This window comes from Anguilla rostrata, chromosome 13, assembly GCF_018555375.3.
Source record: "Anguilla rostrata isolate EN2019 chromosome 13, ASM1855537v3, whole genome shotgun sequence".
Taxonomy (NCBI): Eukaryota; Metazoa; Chordata; class Actinopteri; order Anguilliformes; family Anguillidae; genus Anguilla; species Anguilla rostrata.
This window is the reverse complement of record NC_057945.1, coordinates 14,625,844-14,643,379: the sequence shown is the minus strand read 5'-3', so window position 1 is coordinate 14,643,379 and position 17,536 is coordinate 14,625,844. Positions and strand designations below refer to the sequence as shown.

The 17,536-nt window shown below is 42.3% G+C and overlaps 1 protein-coding gene across 1 annotated transcript in view; it reads left to right on the top strand.

Moving 5' to 3' along the window:
* Positions 1 to 17,204, top strand: part of vstm2l (V-set and transmembrane domain containing 2 like) — a 40,859-nt gene extending 23,655 nt beyond the window's left edge. Inside the window, exons 2-4 of the mRNA XM_064305663.1 lie at positions 8,492 to 8,661; positions 9,942 to 9,986; positions 16,020 to 17,204. Of these exons, the coding sequence (XP_064161733.1) occupies positions 8,492 to 8,661; positions 9,942 to 9,986; positions 16,020 to 16,322 (518 nt within the window). The 3' untranslated portion in view covers positions 16,323 to 17,204. The remainder of the gene's footprint in view (positions 1 to 8,491; positions 8,662 to 9,941; positions 9,987 to 16,019) is intronic.
* The last annotated feature ends 332 nt before the right edge of the window (positions 17,205 to 17,536 follow it).

Genomic DNA, 17,536 nt, shown 5'->3' with positions numbered 1-17,536 from the left:
GCTGCGCTTCGACAATCTGTTCAGTGACTTGACTTTGGCGTTCCTGGTTTTCCGGTCACTGCCTGCATGGCCCACTGCTTTATATGCACATAGGAGCTGCGTCTGGCCTAAACAGATTCCAGCTTTTTCAAACCAAAATCAAATGCAGGAAAATTCCCACCGCAGTTTATGGAGGCTGTCTGTGCAGAACCCCTGGCCCCAGGGTTTTAGTGGCCTAAAACAAGAATTCATGCGGCTGTGTCCCCAAAGTGCTCCAGAATAAATCACACCCGCCACTTAGGTTGAATTGTGGGGCCCAGGGATGGCCGTGGCCCTAAAAGACTGCAGGGAGTGTTTATGCCAGTAGCCGGCTCCGGCTCTGGCTCTGAGTTTGCGGAGGGGCAGGGAAAGCAAACAGGAGGAAGGCATGCTGAAAAGGACGCAGACAAAAGCTTTATTTATTGCGCCGTTCCGACGGAGTTCGACCGCTGCGCGTCCCTGATAAGGCAGGGCCCGCCTTCCCGCCGCCACTCAAACGATGTCAGCCGGAGCGGTTGCCTCGGAAATATTCGTCCTCGGTCCCTGTAGCACCCTCGACTAACGCAGGTCTACCGGGCTCTGCATCTATGCTGTAATCCACCCCCTCACCCCCCTCCCCCCGCCAGCCCTCCTGCTTCAGAGCCCAGCGTGCTGAAGAAGAGTAGGAGCAGCACCAGCCCACGGCTCCCAGGGGCTCAGAGCAAAAGCAACGCTGCACGCTGCGCTCCACACAAGGAGAACGCTGCCGGCGCAAAGACGAGATGGAAGCAGCAGCGTCTTTCCCTCTCCCGCTCCTCCCCTCTGAAGTTCAGAGCCTCGCGTCGGCTGGCACTCGCAAAAAGGATTAGTTAGATTAAGCAGAAGTCTTTGGTCAAAGCTTCCCCCGTTTACCTCGATAGCCATGTAATTTATACTGCTTTCTTTTTCAACTGGATCTGAGAACGGCAGCAGGCTAATGATTGATTGTTACCTGCAGACCCAGGCGCTCACTCACTGAAAGTGGTTTTTGAGGAGACAACGGCAATGTTAGCCTAGGTTTATCGTGATCAAGGTGTCTACTTCCATGCTGAAGTCTTACTTTTATTTTATTTTAAGGAAAATGTAGCTTCACTGAAGTGTGGCAGACCTCAAGGGTTTAACATTACTATGATTTGAGTAACTACAATTTATTCAGTTGATCCAAAGCAAGCTATTGCAGACATGGCCACGACTTGTGCAATATTTGGTTGTCATAAAATTATCCAGCAGGAACAGATGTGTTTATAGAATACTGCTGGTGAGAAAGAATGGGGATGAGGGGATATTAATCCAGACTAGGAGAAATGTATGGTTCACACTGTTGACATTCTGTAGGAGAGTTGATATTTTAGTTAGCCAGTGTTGATGTATCTATTGGGTTTAGCTGATATTTTTCAGCGATCGATGCTGCTGTCCTCCAAAATCACTCCAGTCTACCCTGCTAATGTGATCCTCCATCCATACAATATGGTGGTCGTTTATTGAGAGTGATGTCATGGAATACTCTAGGTACCGTCTGTGTTCCAATTTACTAGCTAGCTCGCAAGCTAATACTGTTTATGACGGCTACTCCAAATCTCCCTGATCCCAGTTACTGCCCCCCTTCACCTAGTATATGAGGTTGGGTGGAGGCTTCACCAAATTCAAATAACCCCCGATTGTATTTCAAAAATGAGAAAGGGTAGAGTTGTATGTTTTTATGACATACCTCTATCAAATTTGTACCTTTCATTGCTGATATTCTTGTAACAGAGACTGCTTTGGCCAGCCGCTCAGAGAAACTTAAGAGAATTGAGAATTTTCAGCTTAATATCTGAAGCTCCCCAAATACAATATGTACATACAGTTTCAACAATTGCACTTTCTGTGATTGTTTTTTTTTTTTTGTTAGGATATTTATGCAAGCTCCAAGGCTGTTTTCGTTATCAAACGTATAAGGCAGAGTTATCAAACTCCAGTCCTGGAGGGCCACAGCGTCTGCTGGTTATCGGTGTGTTTCACAAGCGAATTCATTTAAATGAACAATTGGCTAAAGAGCCCACACTCCTTGTTCTCAAGGCCTTAATTAGAGGCTGATTGAAAGGAAACAAATACCTGTAGACACCGAGGTCCTCCAGGACCGAAATGTGACACCCCTGGTATAAGATATGAAAAAATGCAAATGCTGTGTGCTTATTCTCTCGCCAAAACACCTTTGTTTCTGGACTGTTTTTCTAAATGCCGTGCAAATTTCTTTCCGTGGAAATAACACAGGCATTGTTTGAGAAGGCTGCAAGGCTTGAATGCCCATCAAACAAATATCCACGCACTTCTATCAAGTTAAACACGTTACAGAACTTCACAACTCAGCAGTACAAAAAACTGTTTTATGTAATGATTGGGAATAAATATCAGATGAGTGTATTCAAGATGTGAATTATGAATCTTTCGCCATTTTCCACCAGATAATATAAAATCAATAGAGGGTATGGAAATTAGATTTCAGAAATGAGAAATAAAATGGGTTCCAATCAATTCACAACAAGCCCCGACCCGAGGCTTGCCACATTTCCACGGAGTACATTTTGTATGCAGCACGCACAGAAGCGGTTAGACAATTGACTACGCCAATTAAGCTGGAGATGGGAAGCCGTCAAAAGAAGGGTGAAGCCTGTGGTTACAGTGGAGTGAAGCATGACACACTGTACAATAAATACAGTGTTCCGTAGCACGGTAAAAGGGACGTGGGTTATGTATGATATTTACTCATTTCAGTCTACTTAAAGTTGACTCTGGTGTTCAGTAAACCTGAGAAAAGGAGCTGCATACTTCAAACATTTAGACAGCATTTGCATAGCTGTTAATGGTTTCATGACTGGCATGTTGTATGAGGTGCTGGTTACAGCAAGTCAAAATATGTTAAATATAAACAGTTCTTTTTAATTTTGTGAACCTCACACTAAGAAAAAGACCTTTTGACATTTAAAGCATAAGACGCAAACGATGTGTTTCTCTATCAGTTCATCAGAGTGTCTCTTGTATGTTTTTCCTCTGCTAGGAAGCTCAGGCATTGCCAAAAATGGATCTTTCAACGAGTTAAGTATCCTAAGCATGCTTCTGCCGGAAAATGGTGAACTGGCCCCATATTTTCCGTTTTTAAATAGCCATCTTGAATCTGTTTCGAGGTGGTGAATATTCGGCCCCCTTCCGCTGACTCTGTGGCACTGTCCTGCCTCTCTGCTGGGCCCCCTTGATGAGCTGCTGATGGTCTGATTGCTTGCACCTGCCTTTGGCCTCATATAAGCTGGGCTGTAAGAGGTCTGATTTGGTTGTGTGTACTGGGTTCTCCGTGCACCCTGGTTTCAGTTTATTTTGTTCTAATACTGATGGTGAGGCTTTTTTTTTTTAACAGTTTATTTCTTTGAAACTTTAGGACCGAAAGAGAGGCTATTAAACATGGGGAAGACCTTTTCTTTTTAATTTTCAGGGAGTTCAAAGTCTTTTAAGCAGGCCTTCTTAGTAGCAGTATGCTGAAAATTAGTGGGGTGGACAACTTTTGTTTAAACTGGTCATTGGTCTCAGCCTGTTTTCATTCACTTTCCTTGATTAAGAAGCTTGCCAACAATCTGACTAAGTGGCAGGTAACACAGCATTTTCACATTGTGTTAGGGTGACTCAATGATAAATTCAAAAAAAATCTGAGTGTGAATGCGGAGAAGGAAGAGGTCTGCATGTCTCCAGAAATGTTGATACAATATGCACGTTTTGCAATACAATCATATTTGTTTTACTCGATAAATGACCTAATTGAGGAGTGCTGGCTACATCAGATGGTGATTATCAATACAGCGATTAATTCACAAATTAAGGAAAATGAGTGAAAACCGGTCGAGTCAAATCAGTTTTAAGGACAAGTTTTCTGCTCCAACAATTTTAGCTCACCAACTGCTGTTGCTACTTACAGGTCTCCTTATTGCTGTTTGTACATGGGCTTGCTTGTATTTGTATATTCTGGAATGATAAACCTTCCAAAACCTTTTGTGGGCAGCTCGCATCCAATTTATCCTTTTCAGTGCAAGGCTAACTGACTCACCCTGAGCGAACATCCCAGTTAATTCCAAACAGTGTGGTGGTAAATCAGATCAAAAATGAGTGCAGTCCACCAACACAGCTAAAGCACCTGAAAGATTCAGTGTGGAGGTCCAGTAGTTATCCTTGCGTAGGGAAAATGCAGTATATTGAAAACAGTGTTGTCAGTATTTGACACTTCGAGTGAAAAATTTGTCTTTGGTTGATTCCATTGAATCCTAAAAGTAGACTGTTTCCCAAGTTCTGAGCATTGAAAAAAAGCTTAGTTTGTATAATTATATACAGGTCCCCCCCCTCCCCCTTCTTTTAAAGATGTGAATAATTTAAGGCCACTGTATATGTGTATAAAATGCAAACCGATGCCATTAATGTGCCATTATGATGAAACTGCTCTTGGCGCTGGGTAAAATGTAGCCTGCCCTGCTTTGCCTTGCATTTTGAATTCATGCGCAGGCTTCGCCATCCTGACCTTCCACCCACAGCTGCCCTTTCCTGATGATGCGCTCCGTGTTGACACCCCCTTATATGGCGCTGCTCGTGAAACATCAGTAACTTGCGTTGTCTTGGTGACAGAACCTTCCTGTAAACACGCACCAGCTGTCACCTCTCTTTCAAAGTCACTGAGGTCTCCTTGCAGACAAACTGGTTATAAATATAGGCAGTGAATCTTATAGTTCGCTTAGTTAACGAGTTAGTCTCACCTGTGTGGTAACTTCTGCTTTGAAGATACTTGCTGTCATTTATCCAGGTATTGTAGGTGTTGCAGATAAAGTATTATTATTAGCCTAATAAAACACCAAAGTAAAGTCACTAAATAGGGCATTACACACCAGTTGTCTATAGCCATTGGGTTTCATGCTCCCTGGTATAGGGTTTACCAGCATTTCAAATTCTGCAGGACGGATGCTGCAATGACACTTCTCCATGATAACGTTAATTGACTCGCGCTTCGCTGCTGGAAGAGGGAGACTGTCTCGCGTGTCCTCCAGAATATCCCATAAATGCACGATTGGGTTCGGATGTAGTGACGGGGAGATATGAAATATGGCTAATATTAGAGTCGCGCTCCTCAAACAACCAGGCGCCTGGCTGTGCCTGTGGACAGGGGCAAAGTCGTGTTGAAAGACGGCCCTCCCTGCAAGAAAGAAACACTTTCACGTGGGGCGAAAATGATTGTTCGGAACCGTTAAGACTGAAATCAACCTTGCCTTATATGAATGGCTTATGTATGCACATATTCCAGGGCAGGGCAAAGCTCCACACGCCATCACATTATCACCTTGACCCCTCACCGCTGCAACTCTGTTGTGCCTCTACTTACATTACAGCAAGGACAATAAAAAGCAGTTGATGAATGTACATGATTATCTAGATCATTTAGAGAAGGCTAGCTGCATGAATAATCAGCTGCTAATCAATCCAATCAATTAACCTTTATTTTTGTATAGTTCCATTTATAAACCAATTTTGCATGCCAATGGTGCTATTCTTGTTCATTTACTACAGGGAACGGTGATAACAACACATGGATTTAGCATGACAATACAGCTGAGCTAATCATTCCTGAGAGAAAGAAAACAAATCATTTTTTTTTCCTTTTCATGTACACAGTGTCCCTGTCACATAAAATGGGGTGACTAATTTGTGGCCTAAGGGCTAACTGTGGTGCTGTGTGGACATGCTCTCAGTGATCTGACTTTGGCATATAAACGGTATTATTCAGATGCATAAAAATGTATTACTATGCACAGGCCTGTGACTGCATACCATCGGCATACTGTATACTGAGAATATTACAGATTACTGTGTATATTTTAATAAGGCATAAGCTTTGTTTACACACTCGTACACAATAAGGTGAATCACCTTATTCACAAGCTGTTCTGTAAATAGTTCTGTGAAAAATCTATTCCCCCAGGATGGAGCAATTGAAAACTGCTTTGGGAGGTTGTCAGGCTGTTGAAATTACAGGAGTGGTTGGGAGACTTGCTGAGCTCTGGCTAGTGCGGATGGCGAGTTTTCCCAATAACATCTCACTGCAGGATGTGGGAGGGCGGGGTTGGATGTTGATGGGTGGGATTTGACATCCGACACCGCCCCTTGCCGCGTGCACCTGGTGATGAGAAATTTTGTCTTTCTGAGCTCCGGATTGGACAATAGGGGGCAGGATGTGAAAGGGCGGGGCTTGACATCGAGCCCCACTCACCGGCAGGCTGCAGTCAGATGCCTCTCAGTTTCCCAGGCTCTGTGTCTGCGAGCTGTACTCCACCCCCACCCCCATGGAATTGCTGTCTGTCTGCCATGTCACTGAAATGTAAAATGGATGCCTGAACAATGCTGTTCGTGGGTGTCTAGAAAAAAAAATGTACCCTTTAGCACTGAACAGAAACTTCTGAAATATAGATTCATGCTGTGAAGTTCACAGAAACCTGGCCTGAAAGACTGAAATGTAGGCTAGACAAAAAGAAAACATTAAGTGAAATGAGAGTATTCTGTCAGTGAATAATTTGTCATAGATTTCAAAATAAGGTAACTTTTTTTACCACAGGAATTGGCTTAATTAAACCTACAATGATTTCTGATACTTGTTTCATAGTTTTGGCAGTATGACATTAATTCTTAAATAATAATGGGCAATCCCTAGGGGTCTAATGTTGCTATAAAAGCTGTTTTGAAATGACCTGAAATTTATTTTCTTGCTCCAAGCCACAAGTCATTGCGATGTCATTGAAATGTGATGCGCAATGACAAATGCTTTATATTGACAATCAAAAAACTACTCACCATACTAATATCCACACATTTCTGTGCTTTGTAGATGGCAGTCAGTTCCCCGGCCATTTTAAATGTCATTAAAGTTTTGTTTTTTTTTTGTTTTGTTTTTTAATTATTATTATTTAGAGCCTCCCTCTGTGGTTGCATGTTCATAAAGGGGATTAGCTGCAAATTAAAATCTGTTTAAAGGAGCAGTTAAGAGGATTTGGATGCGGTTAATGGTCGGATGTGCTGGGATCAGAGAAGCTGATGTCTTCTTCTGCAGAGGTAGTTCAGAACCGTGTGGGATTGCAGCCCGTGTTATGCATGGAGATGGGCCAGCCGAGCAGTTACCTTCTTTCACCAGATCTGCTAACACAGGATGTGTTCCTCTGGTTCCACAGGAAAAGGCCTTCTGTGAGAATAGTATAGTGCACTTAAGTACAGAAATCCAGATATATAGGCCCGGATTTAATCAATATGCATCTTTACATTTGACACAATGTTGTGAATTTATCAAAAACTTGCTCTCCAAACTGTGTTTGTGGAATAAAAGTTGAAAACAAATGTTGATTAAATTCAGGTTCAGGTCTGGATATTTTGTAAAGCTGCTTTGTGACAGTGCCCTTTGCAAAAAGCGCGAGACAAATACAATTTAAATTGAATTCAGCTCTTAAACTGGATATTCAGTGGGTCTTTCTGAAAGCCGGATCATGGTGAGGGAGAACATGGGCTGTTGAAGCGGAAACAAAAATGTATTTGTCCTGGCTTGGAAATAATTGTGAACAGTGATGCGTACTTTGCTTTTGAGCCAGACACATCTGGTTTGGATGACTATAAATTATTTGATTATGAGAAGGATGTGGTGGAAAATCAATGCCAAAATTCTAAATTAAACTAGGAGTAGATTCATCATCATCATCATCATTATTATTATTGTTGTTGTTGTTGTTGACAAGATTTCAGTTAATTTACCTACCACTCCACCTCCCTCCCACCCTTTGCAATTAAAGCCAAAGGAGGCTTTAATGAGGAAAGTCATGTCTAAGATGATTTTTAAGTAAAAGTAATCTTTTGGTGTTATTTTAGGTAGAAACTGAAAAAAGTGTTTGTGCTTTGGTTTGTTATTCAATAAATGTGCATATATTAACTGAATTATTTTCTACCTCATGTTTTTTTTTTTTTTTTTTTTAAACTACAGGTGGTCTAATACTTTTGGCATATACTGTACAGTATATTCTCAAAGAAAGTTGTACATAGGTTGATTTGTTTAAATAAGTCAATGGGAGAGATAAGCAGTTACATTTATTCATTTATTTATTTTAAATTATTCAAGCCCCGTCCATTATTTTCTTTGGAGTGCACATAATGTCTGCTATCATAAAATGCCCGTTGTCAGTTTCCCTGAGTCTCACAAAATTTAAGAACATGATGCTGTTTTGAGAACTCAAAAGATTAAGTTCATGTGCTAATCTATCTCTTACTGTACTTGTTTGGAGCATTCAGTTTCACAGAAGAATAAAATGATTCCAAGCTAGCGACATAATGAAAACTGACTACATGACTTTTTGTGTGTGAGCTCACGATACAGCACGTCTCACTGCATTATCGCCTTTATCCTTTTCCCCGACAGCGCTCTTTACAGAAGTCCCCCATGACATCACAACGCAGAGTGGGCGGGACGTGGAGATGGCTTGCTCGTTCCGTGGGGCGGGCTCTCCCTCCTACTCTCTGGAGATCCAGTGGTGGTACATCAGGAACCACAAAGAATGGACAGACAAGCAGGGCTGGATGACCAATCAGGTGACCGACAGCAAGAGTGAGGGGTAGGGCTATGGGTCAGGGGGAAAAAAAAGATCACGCACCTGGAGCGAGCCCAAGAGAATCTCAGCAGTACATGCATATGTATTATGCATTCTTGTGTGTGTTTGTATGCGGCCGTATGTGTGCATAAGTGTGTGGGCACACTTTGTGTCTGAAAGAAAGAGAGGCATTTAATGGTGCAGCACACACTACGGCAGCAGCTCTCTCTATACAGCCTGTTTCATAATCCGACTCCTCAGGAATAACAGTAAATTATTGATAGAATATACACTTAGTCCTTCATTAAAAATGCTTGCGTGTGTTTTAATGGCATGTTTTCTTCTGCAAATACAAGATAACTACCTTATCATACAAGAATATTATGAAACAGTCATTATTGCAATGTGTTTGTGCCCTGCAATGGATTGGCGGCCTGTCCAGGGTGTATTCCTGCCTCTCCCCCAATGCACACTGGGATAGGCTCCAGCACCCCCTGCGACCCTGCTCAGGATAAGCGGGTATAGATAATGGATGGGTGGATTATTGGAATGTGAAACCAGAGTAATTAAGGATCTTGTTTTTGCTTTCGAGAAGACTGGGGAACAGTCTGCTTTAAGCTAAATGGTGAAGCACAGCAGGTAGCTAGCTGTCTGTTCAGCCGCTGTCAAAAGTTGAAATGCTACCGGTTCTTGTCAATGGAAGGCATGCACAGTAGAAAGAATGAAAGATTTGCTGCTAAATAAACCCGAGGAGTTTCTCCAAAGGAAGATTTCTGATTTCCTGCTGTTCTGTCAGTCACGTTAATTGGAAGGGGGGAGGGATTCATTAAAGCAACTTCAATAAAAAAAAAAATCCTCTTCCTGCATAATTCATGCTACTATCCAACAGAATAGTCTTCCCAGATGGCTCACACTACCTCCTTAAAATAGCTTTAAATGTAACTACTGTGTTATGACCCAAACAGATCCGGTCTGGCTTCCATCTGCTTAAATGAACTTGTATAAAATAATTGCTGTCACTGTTAAACAGAATCGTTTCTATTCGTTGACCTCCCCAGTACACTCTTCTCTCCATTCCAGTCACTCAAGCAAAGTAAATGTCGTAACTGCAAGTAAATATCACGTTCTATCCAGATTTGAGTTCTCTAATGAAAATGCCAAAGGATACAGTCGGTATCAAGCAGAACCATGACATCATAGTTAACTTCTGGAAGCTGTTGAATGTTCTTATTTTATGACTTGCCTTTATTTTCATCCCATTTTGACTTTTTCTCAATACAGGTGTTGCCCCAGGAAGAGATGTCAAAGGATGCTACCAAAATAAGTGTGAGTTAGCTTAAATTGTTCTTTCAAAATGACAGTTGTAAACTGTAGATTTCAAAGCATGTTCAAGTATCAGGGTTATCAGACCTTTTCAAATGGAGGTCCCCTTGAATAACTACCCATGTGTGAAAACACCTTCCCCCTTCATAAAATATTTAACATTTGACCATTATCCAGCAACCACTAAAGGAAATAAAAACACAATTCCTACCCAATCAAAATGGAGCCTTTTAAAGAACCTTGACAGCTTTGTTCAGCTCTAAATCGTTCTTCGTTTTCCAGTGGCCCGGGCCTGCAGTCTTTCTATCTATCTTATCTCCTGGGTCTCTGTCTTGTGTTGTGATAGTGCGGGTAAACCCTTCAATGCCTACAAATAAGTTAGGAGTTTTCTTAAGAACTAAAAGCTTTTTTCTTACTGCCTTTATTGTCATGACCGTTTACGCAAGATAGATTTTTCTCGCCCTCAGCCGTCTTATAAATATCACCCCAGGGGTAAAAGCCCAGGACCGTGCATTGTGCCTGACAACTAGAATCCGAGTGGAAGGGCGTAGTTAAAAAGCTTCCTTGTTTTTCTAGCCCAAGTCTGACACAGGGTGACAGCGATGCCCTTCCTCTTAATGAAATGCAAAAACCAATAGCCGGCCAAGGCATCTTCTTCACGGAATTATGCTGTCTGCCTGCCAGGTGCTGAGGCATATCTGCGGTAGTGCTGTATAGCTCCTTCTCTGTTAGTACCATGCTCCCAGCTCCCACTGTCCAAAAGGTCAAGGCTGAATGTACACTTTCCATTTCTGATTATTTCCAGTTTCATGAGGAAAACTTTGAAAAACACTGAATGACAAGGAAGTAATGCACTCAAGTGGCGACGGTGAACTTGAGTCCTGGAGGGCCGCTGTGTCGGCCTGCTCTTAAGCGCTTAATTGAAGTAATTGATTGGTTAAAGAGTCTGCACACCTCTTGTTTCCAGGGTCTAAATTGGCTACTGATTGAAAGGAAATGAGAAAAATGAGACTTCTGCACTAAAGAAATCACATTTGCTGTAAATACAATTATATAGGAAACGCATGCGAGAACTTTCGAACCGTTCTAATTTTGTCAGTTTTCTTCTTTCCGGTGGAAATTTGTAGGAACTGTTGGAATGGCCTACTTATATTTCTACTGCTGCCTCCTACTTCCAGTGTGAACTGCCTAGGTCTACTCACTACTTTTACCGAATGTTTTCACTTTCTCTCTAGTCTCTCTTGCAGCCTCCCCTCTGGGGAGGGGAGGGGCGGGGGCAGAGGGGGGGGGGCGGCATGTGCAAACTTAGAGGGGAAAAAAACTACCCAGTATAATGTTCAAGTGTCACATAATCCCCTTTGGGCCAAACAGAAACTGTCCCAGTTTCACAACGCGCTTTGGTTTTTTTGTGTACACACATTCTCGTATATGTTACATTTTACCCAGAAATGCCCCCATAATCTGGCTTTATATTGCTGAGTCCTGTCCTTGTTTATCTCAAAAACTACATATTGCGTAGGTAGGACATCTTGGCATTTCTGTGTGAAGTGTAATGTGCGCATGAAAGTGTGTGCATTAAAAAAAACAACAACAAAAACAAGCATTGGCTTACTGGGAAGCTGACATGTTTCTGCTTAACCCAGTTAGGCCTACATCACACCTGGGCACGATAAAAAGCTAAAAAAAAATACACTTTCAGATGAACGGTTGACTGTCAATGATTGATAAACTTTTATTTCCATTATTGCAGATTTATCATTGCTTTGGTTCAACACATGAATTCAGGGGAAAATGAATTTATTACCTAGCAGGCTAGCTGACATTGTCTAAATTGCCTGTACTTAACTGTGTACGTGTGCTCATCATATCAGCATGCTCTTTGCAAAGATGTAGGCACGTAACTGCATGGGAAACGTGTATCTCAATTTGCAGGTAGTAAATGGCAATATATTTATGTGCAATTTGGTGTTCAAGTTATAATCTCTTGTACATGGCTGGAGGTTGAATACCTTTAATGCAGCTAGCTAACTAGGTTATACTCCTATATATAGTCAGCCTTTCTACCCCGTAGTCAGTCTCATGTTGTATTCATATTTTAGGTCACCCTGAAAGAGTGTTTGACATGAATAATGAACCCTTAAATTATACATAGCAGTCAGGTTAAACTGGCACGTCTAGCCCTTCTTCTCATGCTTGATGTTTTTCTTCACTCCCAGGTACATAAATAACTCTCATAAATAGTGCAAAGGAAGCGCATTTGGTTTCAGGGTTTCAGTACCTCACTTGGAGATCCATTTCAAAAAGGAAAGGGGTGGGTGGGTATGAATATTGGTTTGACAGCCATTTTGATTCTGAAGTAGCACTGTAATGAATGGTGCTATCAGGGCGGTGCGAGAGCGCTTTAATAAATAGCTGCATTTACAGAGAGGGAGATGCAGATGTATGCATAAACTTCAGAAGTGTGCTTCTGTGGAAGTCAACAAACGGTGTTGGCGAAAGACTAGAGGAGTGCATGGTACCGTACATTCGTACGAGGGACAGTAAACCGGATCCATGCTACTGATGTAGCTAATGACGCCACATTGAAATCACTTCTCTCATCATCCAATTAATGCTGTGCTTACGCTCAAATGGTAATCTCGTGTAAAGTCATTGTCTCTAACCAGGACCGACTTGAGTTCTAGTGAGAAAGATGTCACCGGTAAAGCCGAATCGCCTCACAACGCACGTTGGCTTTCCCGCGAGATTCCATGTAGAAAACGGTAAATAAGATGCGCGTGCAGTCGAGAAGAAAGGCATCTCCGGAGAAAGCCACTCGACTGACAGGGCACGGGCAAGTTGTGCTTGAATACGCTCTGGCACCGAGTGAAAACAGTTGAGCACTCAAACAGCAGAATCGGTCAAAGTGCGTGTCCACGCGGACCGCGCGAGGACTTTTATTCTCCGAGAGACAAGTTTTTCATGTTTTACAGCTCCGAGCACCCGGCCGCAGTTTGCTGAGATTAACCTTGGCGCGGACCCGCCGCATCAATGTTTTCCGTTCGAACCGGGAGACTTGGCGGCTGTCTGCTCTGTCTCCGGTCACCCGCGTCGTTTCCGTGTCTGGTTTGAACGGCTGAACGGCTTCGTTGCCATCTGATTCCGCTGGAGAGATGCAGAGACGAGGGAGGAGCGGGTAGCCTGAAATCTTCCTTATGGTGGTCATAATGGGAAAACACTTTACTGGAACTGTACACCATAAAGCGTACATGATAATGTATGCTACGTTTACATAGAGCTTTATATACCACCCACATTATGTAGTACTTTTGTAATCTTTGCAACAGCAAAATTGAAATACAAAAGGCAACATTTTCAGATTCTGACTTGGACATGACTGCAGCACTCTTCAGCAAAGTTATTTAAATTGAATTGGTTAAATAAACATGTCCATTGTTTAACCGTGTGAGCCTTGTAACAAAATGTAAACATATCAAGTGTTTTAACTCATCCAGTATTTGAATGTTTGCAATGATTTACTGAGAATTTTATAAGCAGACATACAATGTAGCATGGTGCAAGATTTTAGGGCTGTCCTAATAATACTCAAACATTGGTCTTTCAGCCATGCCTGCTGCCTGGATGATTTCAGGCAGCATACGATAACTACAAGAAAGAGTCACTGCTGATGCCATTAATTATAGAATAGCGACTGGGAGTGAGCGATGGAAAGCTATTCCAGCAGAGAGACTTGATTAGCAATGCAATAGACTGTTCCCTGGCTAGGCCTCCGGAAGCTGGGATGTCAGATCCCCTACTGATTGGCTGACTGACTGATTTAGGGAAACCCGACTCTGGCTTCATTTAATCGGACACATTATTGCGAATATGGATTTCTGTTTGCCCCCTCAGAAGATAAAGACAGAGAAGCTGGTGCTTAAAGCCACTCAGTTCTCACATCAGGGTTCAGACTGACTCCACCGTATTCAGGGTTGAGTATGTGATTTATTTCGTGCTGACGCTCTGCTACTGCCGTAAGTTTCATAAAGATCAGCCTTCCGTTCATCGGATTTGAGAACCGTGCCCTTTTTCACTTACCGTGGATAAATAACTGACTCGGGTATTTGCCAGGTTGAAAGTACTGCACTGATTCAGTAACACTTCCTATAAAGGTCCGTCCGAAATGGTGGTTTTGAAGTACATCGAGCGAAACGTTTATGCATTCAGTTTTATTATTCACTCAGAGGCTGCAGCATTTGGTCATTTGCCGACAGTCAGTAAGGAGTTACAGAACAACAGGAGATCCAAGCACACCTGTGTAGGAGGAGAGTGATTAAGAGAACAGAATTCAGATGCTGGCACATCACAGGAATGAAAGCCCCCTGTGTGGTTAGCGCGTTTAAGCTATTTTGGATCAGGACAATATTGGCTTAGCAAGCTAATGATGATGCACCAGTGTATTGTAGCTGCAGTAGCACTTCAGTTCTGAAATGGAAGTAGATGATGATAATAATAATAATAATAATAATAATAATTAATAATAAGGAGCTGGTTGACTTGGTCTGCTTAAAATAATTTATTTCAATAACATTTGTATGCATGATAGCAGAAGCTTCAAAATATGAAAAGCTACAATAAAATTACAAGGACATTTAAAAATATATATTTATATTTTTTTATTTAACCATTATTTAACCAGGAAAACCCAATTGAGATTGAAATCTCTTTTGCAAGGGGGACCTGACATGAAACACAAAGTTGCCCAACAAGACGTACACCTAACAAAATGTACAAACATCAAATGTGGAATGAGGCAGAGGTGTAACAATAATTAAAAGTAGAGAAGAGGTTAACAGATTAAAAATATATATAAATGGATATTCAATAATGAGCTATAATAAAATGAACATGAAACTGAAATGTTAACTAAATTACAAAGAATGAAAAGCAAAATAATGAAAGTATGTTTTTAAACAGATTTAAACTGAAGAGAGGAGAGGTGTATGATTTGTTGATGAGGAGCTTTCCATAATCTTGTGCCCTTTTGGCAAACATTGTGTCACTGTTGTCTGGTGTTGGGAACACATTGAACTAGTCAGAAATAGTCATGGGCCAAACATTTATTGTATCTTAGCTGAAAGGAATCCCAGGTATCGAGATGTTGAACACACAAAGCGACATTGCGATACGGGTGGAGATTTTGCTAGAATGAAAGATGAGCGAGGTACAAGCGAAACAAGATTCTGTCTGGTTTCGGTGCCCCTGTAGGAAGCCCACAGCCGTGTATGGTTCTGCACTGTTAGAGAGGACAGCGTCTCTGAGGCGATGCTCCGTTTGCTGCATATTCCTCTGCCCCCCCCCCAAACCTCCCCTCCTTTACCTCAATCCGCCTCCCTGGCAGAAAGCCTTCCTAACGACTCGGTGGCATTGCGTGGATGCCGTGGCAACCTTGAGGAGGCTCTCGATGCGTGAGCGTTTCTCTGAGTCTCAGTGGTGGGTTGCTTCCACCAGCGATACTGACAGGCTAGACTGAGTCCGCGGCAGGCTTTAGGCTCCAGGAAGTCTGAGGGGTGTCCTATTTTTACCACAGAGCGTGCTGCAAAGCATTGTGGGATTCACAGAGCTAGGGATATCGTAACGCTAGTGTTCTCTCAGCAAGGCAGCATAAATAATATGGCACTCCAGGCTCATTCTAAGTCGACATTTTCAATGTTTTTCCCAGGTCGTAGACTGCACTGCGTGAACACGCTCTCAAAATGCATGCAGGCTGTCCCCAGAGTATTCCCACAGGAGCTAATGCTTGAGGACAAAACAAGAAAAAAGAATGTTTTTGATGTAAAAATGTAATTTCCACTAACTAGAAAATACGATTTCTGCCCTAACACCCTTCCATGCCTAGGTATACGCTATTACCCTAGTATAAGCTCCGTTTTTTTATTTATCACTAGAGCACAATGGCTGATTTTATCTTGAGGCAATCATTCTTGCAGTGCCATTTGATCCCATGTTAAAATGACTGTGCAATTTGATTGCTGTTCGTGCCGTGTATGTCCGCAGGTGGTGAAAGTGGCGGGGAGTAACATCTCTCACAAGCTACGGCTGTCCAGCGTGAAGCCGTCGGACGAGGGTACGTACGAGTGCCGGGTCATCGACTTCAGCGACAGCAAGGCCCGTCACCACAGGGTCCGCGCCTACCTGCAGGTGGAGCCGGAGCAGGACGCCGCCCTGCGCCACCCCCAGGACGCCCAATCAGAGCACCCAAAACACCCTCCGGGACACGCCCACCACAAAGGAGGCAGGGAACTGAAGAAGCGCTCTGTTGACAGTGGCAATGACTGCGCTGACAGCTGCGTGCTGTAACTCCGCCCCCAGTCACTAGGCAGCCGGTTGACACGCCCCCCTCCCTCTCTGTACATTGTCTAAAATCATAAGAAAACGAGGAGTGCATGTTATGTTTCTCTGAATGTTATTCACATATCCATGGCAAGGCAGGACACATTAAGGCCTGGTTTTATACAACATCTGTCCTTAACTTTGACCATTGACTTAACAAACAAATGCAAGTGTTCATCGTGCTGATTTCGGCGATCGATGAACTCTCCAAACTCCTGGTGAAGTAAAAAAGTGAACACTTGTATTTATTTGTGACTCGGTGAGGACAGTGTTGATTGAATCCTGTAATGAATCCAAATGGTGATTGAATTAGTTGATTTTTTCCCCTTGGATTTCGGTTGTTTTGATTTAATGAATCATTTTGCTTGTGAGAAGTCAGGCGGGAATCGTCATGGTGATTTCTGACTCCCGTGTATTTCTCATTGCTGCTGAGCGAGTCGTTTTCCGCTTTGTCCATGTTTTTATGGCTCTGTCGCCAGGGCGACACTTAACGGGACAATATTTTGTACAGCGCGTTGGATAAAAAAGGGTTGTTCAGTGTCTGCTGAGTGAGATGTGCTTTCAAGTGCCACATATTTCATTGGTCTTTGACTAAAAAAAAAACATATAAAACTTTAAACAAAAAAAGCTACAGTATTTTAATGTTTTATGCTTTCTTATGGACAACATTTATTAAGCTTTGTGACAGGTATGTTTGAACGGTTCTTTTTATGTTATCTATATTTTGCTTTGATGTTTTGTAAGAGATCAATGTAAAAAATATTGTACCTTTTTAAATAACTTCTAGAATGTTGGTCTCACCCTATACACATGCCTCATCACATTAAATTAATTGTATATGAACCCAAACCTGTCACTTGACTTGTTTCTGTGGAATCAGTATCTCAGGTTTTTTTATTTAATTTTTTTTTATAATGAAGGGGGACACTCCTGTGAATCTCCACCAATTTTTAGCACCCACCACTTGGGTAAACCTTGGGATATGTGAAAGAATCATTTATAAGGCTCATAAAGCATTTTAGAGCTTCATATTTTAGATTTTGCACTTGCCCTTAAAACAACCCAAAAAGGAGAGGGGGGGGGGGGGGGGTTACTGATGAGGATTCATGAGTACATGCACTGAATATAAAGTTGAACAGCCGTTGTCATAGGTGAACACAACATCAATCATAATTCTGTCG